General features: G+C 49.3%; 1 protein-coding gene and 1 pseudogene across 2 annotated transcripts; one reads left to right on the forward strand and one right to left on the reverse strand.

The window, feature by feature from the left end:
- Positions 1–507: 507 nt before the first annotated feature.
- LOC125522201 (barley B recombinant-like protein D) lies at positions 508–4,146 on the reverse strand. Of its 2 annotated transcripts, XM_048687288.2 has the most exons (4): positions 3,745–4,146; positions 3,543–3,655; positions 2,468–2,584; positions 508–1,740 (listed from the first exon to the last, which is right to left on the reverse strand). In XM_048687288.2, exons 3-4 carry the CDS (start codon positions 2,534–2,536, stop codon positions 814–816), a joined length of 996 nt encoding a protein of 331 aa, XP_048543245.1. In that variant the 5' UTR covers positions 2,537–2,584; positions 3,543–3,655; positions 3,745–4,146; the 3' UTR covers positions 508–813. The 2 variants fall into 2 exon arrangements, with proteins under 2 accessions (XP_048543245.1, XP_048543244.1); XM_048687287.2 differs by lacking the exon at positions 3,543–3,655 and having other exon boundaries at positions 3,745–4,145.
- Positions 4,147–4,700: 554 nt separating this feature from the next.
- Positions 4,701–6,111, forward strand: LOC147957528 (uncharacterized; annotated as a pseudogene).
- The last annotated feature ends 2,744 nt before the right edge of the window (positions 6,112–8,855 follow it).

Consider the following 8,855-nt stretch of genomic DNA (forward strand, 5'->3'; position numbering starts at 1 on the left):
AATGCAAAAAATTGTGAAAATTTTGTGGCAAAATTTAAGGAATGTTTGGTGTGTATGCGAAAATTCATCACAAAATCACATTGGTGTAAGGCGTGATAAAAAAACAAAATCGATGTTCTGAAAATGTTTAAAACGCATTTTGGAGCTCTGTTTTTTTTTGCCGCGACTTTCACCAATGTGATTTCGTGATGAAATTTTACAAGCACAACAAACATTTCTTAAAAGTATTATTTTACTGTTCACACCAGGAGCATTTGAGCCACAGTGTAGAAAGCTACTTTCGTGCTAACTAAATTATTTTTCCCTATTTCTGTACTTTACTTTTGGCATCCAGATTGTGTACGATGATGGCAACGTTGAACGACTGCAACGTTATAATAATAATATTGAAAAATGGGATTTCACTGCTGAGGTACGTACGTTCGTGCAGCCTGATGCGATGCTGCTGCTATTATTCTTGCTTCTTTCTATTTCGTCTACTATCCTGCAGGAGCAAGACACGAATCCTAATGCAGCATCTGATATGAATGTAAGCCATGACAAAGGAATAATCGCCTACAACCAATTAAATCTAGTAGTCAAAACTATACAGCGAATCGACGACGAATACCTGGGGTCGCTAAAATTACATTTCCACTGTCCAGCGCGGCTCGGGGTTCAGAAAGGGGGGAGGACCTACACAGAATTCTAGCCTGCATCCCTCAATGACATTACAGAGATGATGATGAGTTGATGACCCGTCCAACCCCAGCAAGGAGATTATAGGACCTTTGCCGCATACACCTCCTTACATATTGAACGGAAGCAGCAGAGCTACCGGATGGTGATGTACCTGTTCGTGCCATGCTTGGCCCAGTGGTCCTTGAGGTCCACCGACGCCGAGAGATCGTGGCCCTCAGCCGCTAGTCGGCTGAGCAGCTTGGTGAAGGCGCTGCCACTCATCTTCCGTCCGCCCATGCGGGCATGGCGCTTGTTGGGCATCACCGGGAGCGGGTACATGGACATGCTCATGGTGCAGCAGGACGACTGCCACCCGCCGTTGCCCCACTTGTAGCACTGGCGGAGGACTCCCGTGCACGAGCAGGCAGGCGCGGGCATGGACGACTCGTCGAACGAGACCTGGTTCAGGCCAAGGTCTTGGTCCTTCCACTCGTTCTTCATCTCAGAAGCGGCGCGAGCTGGATCCTCCCCGACACCAGACATTCCGGCATCTCTCCAGTCACCGCCGGCTTTCTTGGTTTTCCGGAGCACGCCTGACGGCCTCTTCAGTGGAGATGCTTGGGAACTGTTCTTCTTGGGCTTCTTTGCCTTTCCAGCAGCAGTCACCGGGGCTGTTGAGATTGGGTATGCGTCTGATATGTGCATTTCCCTCGCATGGTCATATGGAGAATCGGCCAGTTGCAGTGGTGATGATTGAGCATGGGGCTGCTGGTCGTGGTGGTGGAAGTTCTTCGCTCCATTGAGAGATCCTGGGTTGAATCCGTTTCCGCTGTTCATATTAAATCCATTTGTACGGGCTAGTTCAAGTGCAGCAAGGGCATTGTCTCGTTCGACGATTGCAGCATTCCGTTCAGCCATTGCAGAGTCCCGCTGGGCAAACGCCATGTCTCTCTCAGCCATTGCAGCTTTCTTCTCAGCCAGAGCATGGTCTCTCTCCATGATGGCGGTGTCCCTCTCGCTCAGTAGTGCTAGGAGGTTCATGCTGTGGTGGTCCTTCATTTGCCTTTGGGGCATCATCCACTGAAACACAGAGCAACTATCATAAGAACCACACTCTTCTAGAGAGCAAATCATTCCGACAATTATGATTAGAAAAATATATATAACATGATGTTTGTGACAATTCTGAATGCAGTACATAAAAGCTAAACATCAGAATTTCCAAGACAATTATAAGTTTTGATCTTCATTTCTTGGGCATGGTTGTTTCAACTGCCCATTTTCTCTGCAGCTATGCAAGAGAACGAAACAAAAAATATGACAAAAGAGGGCTATGAAATTTGTTACTATCTTATCACCATGAACTTCTGCTATTTAGTTTGATCATTCCTCAGTTTGAAGAAACTTTAGGGATACTATGTACATTAGCTGAGTGACAAGCACTGACCAGCATACTATCTCAACTTTTAGCTTTCTCATAAAGCTGAGTAATATTGCCTTCAGTCTAAAACAAGCACATGTACACTTTAGCCACTCATCTACAGCTTGTGATCTGGTTATGCCCTTAATGAAGATTTGTTACAGGACAATGCTTACTAGCAGAAGATAAATCAAATCAATGTTCTATGCCTTAATTACTACTCCCTCCGTCCCATAATGTAAGACGTTTTTTGACACTAGTGTAGTGTAAAATAACATCTTACATTATGGGACGGAGGGAGTAACACAGTGTAACTTTCATATGTCAACGAACACAATATAACTCTAAAATCTTGCACGATAATTATTCATGACGAATTACACAAACCTGAGTATGAAGTGCTTTATACGGGTCTGGCCTTTGCCTCCCATTTTCCCTATGTCCAAGGTTGTCCATTATCACATATGTTTGCAGACAGGAGAAATAGAGCAGCTATGTGACTACCTGCAAGATAAGAAGAAAAAGAGTCAAGGGTACAGCAAATATGATATCACACGGAAGGTATTGCCTAAGAGTAACATGGTTAGATTGTCTTGTTGTTATGTCAGAGCTCAAAAAAGCTACCAGATAAAACTTGATTCATGAATGGATGAACGCATGAACCAGTTCAGAAATGAGATAGATACCAGAACAAAATGCATCGGTAAAATTGGGGAACGAAGTAGCTACGTGTGTTTACTCAATGCAGAAGAGAAGGCAACAAGTCAATCAGCTAGCCTCCATCGAAAAGAATTAGAAGCTGAACAACTATTCATTCACAGACTTTAACTCCAGAATCAGTTCCTCGGATAGCGGAAATGCAGAACCAGATCCTCGATATGGATCTCCAAAACCTTGGGGACACAACATGCCACATAGTTTCAAAGCTGAACAGCTTCGTATACTAGTATGATCTCTAGTTATTATCCTTTCGAGTTTCGAACATTGGGCTGAGTGAACAGTTATGGACATGACTCTGAATCTAATGCTGAGCATCATAGTAGAATCCAACTGCGCAGAATGCCGCCTTCAATTGAAAGCAGCAGTACACTCTCCACAGTCCGCACGCTCCGCTCACCAGAAGCTGTGACTGGGGAGTAACGCTACACAGGCCAGCCGCGGCACCGCACATGGAGGATGGAGCAGCGGCACTGCCGAGCCGCCGACCAGAGCACCAAAACTCTGCTTCCAGCCACTCCCAACTGAACCGAGTGCGAACCTGACACTCAAATGTCACCAACGATCAACATCACATCAAGCTCCAGCACTTACACTCAGCGCGCCGTCTAATTGCAAAAGGGAACCAAACCATGACCAGCCGCCCCTCCTGCTGGTTCCCAGCCCGCCGTGAATTCGGACGAGGACGCCAAATCAACAGAGGGAACGAGCCCCAATCGGAGCCGCTAAACCCTAGATCACTCACCGAGCACCGCCCGCCGCTCCCTCCCCCCGGCGCCCGCGCGGATTCGCGGGCCCAGCGCAGCGAGCGACGAATCCCCTCCTAGTCCGCCGCGGACACCCAATGCGGCCCCTCCCCTGCTCGCCGCGGAAATTTCGTTTGGGGAAACAATTAAGCAACCCCCGCTGCACTGTACTTATCACAAAGAGAGAGAGAGAGGGGTTACCACACAGTATCAGCAGCAGCAGAAGCTCCCGGAGGCGAGGAGGCGGGGCCCGCCGGCCAGCGGGACGGGGGACGACGGGGCACGGCCGCCGACGGCCGGGCCTGCGGGGTCGGAGCTGGCCGGTCGCCGCCGCTCTCCTCTCCCTCTCCCCCTCCCCCGTCTGTCTCGCTCGGACTTTGGGGGCGCTGGTGAATGGTGGGGGTTGGGGAGCAGGGGCGGCGGCGAGGATGGACGTCGACGCGCGGGAGGGAAGGGGGGAGGGGTGGCCCACGGTCCAGAGGGAGGCGGGGGTGGCGGGTAGATTGATGGTGGATGAGGCCGACGGGAGGAGAGGGGCGGAAGGAAACGCTCGCTCGCTATCTCCCTCTGCTTCTGTCGCTTGGAGAGACTTGCCGCCGGGACCCACCGCTGGGCGGAGGTGTGGGCAATGAAGGAAGGCAGAGTCTTTGGACGACAGATCTCCTTCCAGCGGATACAACCACGCTGATTTCAATTTTAAATTAAAGCTTTTGTGCGGTTATTCTGACTTTTCTGCAAGGAAATCAGTAGCGGTAAGAGCAACTCCAACGGGACGACGGTTGAGGACGGATAAGCGGGTCCACCTCGGGCGTAAAACACGGAGAGGCGATTGAGGCGATTGCGAGGCGATCGACTTGATAGCTAGGGTTAGGGTTTTGCGGTCGGTGGTGCGGAGGATCGCGGCGGTGCGGGAGGAGGCGACGGCGTCTCCAAGCGTGCTTGAGCCAGCGTGCGGTTTCTCTCTCCGGTCATTGACATGGAGGGGAGGAAGAAGGATGGGGATGCAGCAGCGAGGAGCCATGCAGATGCATATGGGAAAACGGCGGCGGGGACGAACTCACGAAACCCGACTTCTACCCCACGGTCGTCGGCGCAAAAAGAGGCGACAGATGCTGCGATGCGGACGCCACTGGGCGCCCAAAGCAGGAACACCTCCCATGTCCCCAGGTTTGACGGCCCGTATGGGAGGCCTGGTGTTGACGGAGAAGGAGGCGAAGGGCTTTGTTTTTAAGGAATCAGATCAGGATCATGTTAGGCCGGCGAGGTGGTCGGCGATCGGGAAAGCATTTACACCCAGGCCGATAAACAAGAGTGCACTGGAAAAATCTATGGCAAGGGCGTGGGGGCTGCACAGAGAAGCACAATTCAAGATCATAGGCAGGAACCTCTTTCTGGTGACTTTTGGCAGTGAAGGAGATTGGAGACACGCGTTGAACAATGGACCATGGCAGTTTAATTTTAATGTTTTAGTGCTAAAGGATTATGATGGAGGCACAAGGCCATCAGAGATGACATTTGATGAGGTGGATGTTTGGGTCCGGGTTGAGGATTTACCTTTAGACAAGCGTTCAAAAGCGTTTGGTGAGGGGCTTGGGAATTGGCTAGGCAAGATTGTGAGGGTAGACGTGGAGAAGGATGGATTTGCAAAGGGGTCGGAGCTGCGTTTCAGAGTTAAACTTCTTGTTATGGAGCCTCTGGTTAGGGGCATTTACTTGAAAAAAATCTGAAGACGACCTGGAGAAGACTTGGTTCGATTTCAAGTATGAAAAGATACCGCATTTCTGCTTTGATTGTGGAAGACTGGCACATGGTGAAGGTGGATGCGTTCCGGCAGTGGATTCAGACCATCAGTGGGGGGAATGGCTTAGAGCGTCCCCAGGGCGATCAATGGGACATAAAGATGGCTCGCACCGTGGTTTCTCAGGGAGCGCCAACAGCTTCGGGAGTGCGAGAAGTAGTGAAGGGGAAAGGGGAAGCAGAAGGGCAGGTTCCGTTCGTGATCTTCCTACAAAGCGCAATCTGCATAATGAGTTTACTACTCCAGCCGTTTCCCGCACTGGTGGGGATGGCATGGGGGATGGGAAGGACGGCAACAATCCTAAGGAGCAGGAACAAGGAGAAGAGAACAAGAAGGGGAGAGATCTGAGGGATGATCTAGAACAAAAGAGGGAGAGAGAGTTGCACTCTAAGTTGAGAGAGAGGCAGCAGGAGAAGCAGGCAGAGTTAAGAAACAGTTACAGGCAATATGGGCGATGGGATCATCAGGGGGTGGGATCGTCAAGCAATTTCAATGGGAGAGAGCGGAGACATGGTTACTATGTGCGCAAGCCTAGGCCAGAGTATACGGCAGGGCAGCGTTCTCCGAGTAGTCCAAGACAAGAGCCCCAGAGAGATAGGAAGAGGAGGCCAAGGCAGTATTGGGTGGCTAAAGGAGAGGGGGAGAGGCATGAAGGACATGATACTTCCGTTCGTGACACGAGGCAGAAAACCTCGTCCGTGTTTGATCGTATTGAGGAGCACACTGATACATCGGTGGACCCTGCGAGACAGGGCCGCCGGTCGCAATGAATCTTTTGGCCTGGAACTGTCGAGGACTGGGGTTGGACTCGACAGTTGGCGAACTTAGAGACCTGATACGGTCATACAACCCAGCGGTGGTGTTCTTATCGGAGACGAAGAAGAGTGCAAAAGCGATGGAGAGGCTCAAATGGAGCCTTGGCTTTACGCAGGGAGTAGCGGTGAACTGTGTCGGAAAAAGTGGTGGTTTGGCATTGTGGTGGAGAGATCATGTGACTGTAACGGTAAGACCTTGGTGTCAGTATTATATAGACTGTCAAATGGAAGTGGATGGGCATATCTATAGGTTCACTGGAATCTATGGGGAGCCATGTGTGGAAAAGAGAAAGAAAACATGGGAAGTTTTGAGGTATTTGCGGACACAAGATGACCTTCCGTGGATCTGTGTTGGAGACTATAACGAGGCTATGGTGCAGAAAGAGCAAATTGGAGGTAAGGCAAGATGTATCAGACAAATGGATGAGTTTAGAGACTGTTTAGCCGACTGCGGGCTTGCGGATATAGGTTTTTCAGGGTACCCGTTCACATGGGATAATAAGAGAGATGGAGCTGAAAATATCCAGGTCAGATTAGATAGGGCAACTTGTTCAACTTCCTTCATGCAATTGTTCCCGGCGACCGAGGTGAAACACATACTGACCGAAGAATCCGACCACCAAGCTTTGCTTGTCCGTGTTGCGTTGGCACTGGCCGACAACACGGCTCGTCTGCAGCGTCCCTTCATGTTTGAGGCGGCTTGGACGAGACATGCGGATTACGAGGCCATGGTGACCAATGCATGGGAAGCGGCGCATGCAACCAATCAGACGCGGCCGGGGATGGATGCTGCATGTAAACAACTCGCCCTCTTGGCTAAAGCCATGCAAACTTGGAGTAGGGAGGTATTTGGCTCTATAAAAACAGATTAGTCATCTCAAGTGGCAGTTGAAAGATGCAAAGGAAAGGGCGATCAGAACAGGATATAGGCAGGAGATTAAGGACATAGAGGACCAGCTGCATGATCTATATGAAAGAGAGGAGATTTACTATAAGCAAAGATCAAGGGTGGATTGGTTACAATATGGTGATCAAAACACATAGTATTTTCAAAACCAAGCATCGCATAGGAAACGGAAAAATACAGTAAAGGGGCTGCGGAGAGAAGATGGAAATAAATGCATGGATGATGAAGGTATGCGTGAGATGGCTGCAAGTTTTTATGCCCAGCTCTTCACTTCAGAGGGATCGAGGGATGGTGAGAAAATTCTGCAACATATTGATTCGCTGGTAATGGAGGAGTTGAATACGAAATTATCAGCACCGATTACTGATGAAGAGATTGAGAGAGCGTTGTTTCAGATGGGGCCATCAAAGGCGCCGGGGCCAGATGGTTTCCCGGCTATGTTTTATCAACGACATTGGTTGTTGGTAAAGGACGAGGTGTGTGCGGCCATCCGAGAATTTCTGGCGGGGAGAATGATGCCGGAGGGATTTAATGACACCGTCATTGTAATGATACCCAAAGTGTGCTCACCTGACATGCTCAGTCAATTTCGACCGATTAGCCTATGCAATGTCCTCTACAAGATTGCGTCGAAGGTGTTGGCAAATAGGCTTAAAGTGGTGTTACCAGCGCTGATAGCGGAGGAGCAGAGTGCATTTGTCCCAGGGAGATTAATCACGGATAATGTTTTGGTGGCATATGAGTGTGTTCACGCTATCAGGAAAAGGAAGAGAAGGAAACCCCTTTGCGCAATTAAACTCGACATGATGAAGGCGTATGACAGGGTAGAGTGGATTTTCTTGGACCAAGTCATGGCAAAATATGGTTTCTACGCTCACTGGAGGGAGATGATCATGAGGTGTGTGAAGACCGCGAGGTTTTCAGTCAAGTTAAATGGGGGATTTTCTAGAAGCTTTGTCCCATCAAGAGGCCTTCGACAGGGTGATCCTTTGTCACCATATTTGTTTCTGTTCTGTGTGGAAGGCTTTTCAGCTTTACTCAAGCATGCTCAGGAGGAGAGGAAGATTAAGGGTGTATCGTTTGGGAGCACTGGCCCCACGGTCACTCATCTTTTATTTGCAGATGATAGTATTGTCTTCTTGGAGGGGTCTCAAGATGACTTTCTATGCTTGCAGGCTATTCTGCAGGATTATGAGGAGGCCTCGGGACAAAAAGTTAATTTGCAAAAATCTTTTTTGGGAAGGGCAGTGAAAGTGGGGATAAAGAAGTGCTCAAACAAGCAATTGGTATTTCTTCTGAGGCCCTTAGTGAGAGGTATTTAGGTCTTCCAACAGTGGTGGGAAGATCCAAAGATGGGACTTTTAAGTACGTTAAAGAGAGTGCCAAGGGGAAAGTTTTAGGTTGGAAGGGTCAAGGGCTATCCAAGATGGCCAGTGAGGTGCTTATTAAATCAGGGTTGCAATCTACTCCTACTTTCACCATGAGCTGTTTTCAACTCACAAAGAAAATGTGCGGGAACCTGTCATCTATATCTTCAAACTTCTGGTGGGGTGAAGCAAATGGTGAGAAAAGAGTTCATTGGGTTGCTTGGGATAAAATGTGCATAAGAAAGCATGAAGGCGGAATGGGGTTTAGGGATCCAGAAGCATTTAACCAAGCGTTGCTGGCCAAGCAAGCATGGAGATTGTTGATGGAGCCCAATTCCTTGTGTTCAAGAGTGCTAAAGGCGAGGTATTACTCAGATGGATCCATCCGCAATGCCACTTGTCCCGGCGGGGGTTCTTTCACATTC

Source organism: Triticum urartu, chromosome 7A, assembly GCF_056163025.1.
Source record: "Triticum urartu cultivar PI428250 chromosome 7A, HENAU_Tu73, whole genome shotgun sequence".
Classification (NCBI taxonomy): domain Eukaryota; kingdom Viridiplantae; phylum Streptophyta; class Magnoliopsida; order Poales; family Poaceae; genus Triticum; species Triticum urartu.

Excerpts from the sequence above, each read along its gene's own strand:
- LOC125522201 (XM_048687288.2), bottom strand. The coding sequence starts at position 2,536 with ATGGACAACCTTGGACATAGGGAAAATGGGAGGCAAAGGCCAGACCCG. Across the intron at positions 1,741-2,467 it reads ATAAAGCACTTCATACTCAG|TGGATGATGCCCCAAAGGCA; the intron begins GTTTGTGTAATT and ends TCTGTGTTTCAG.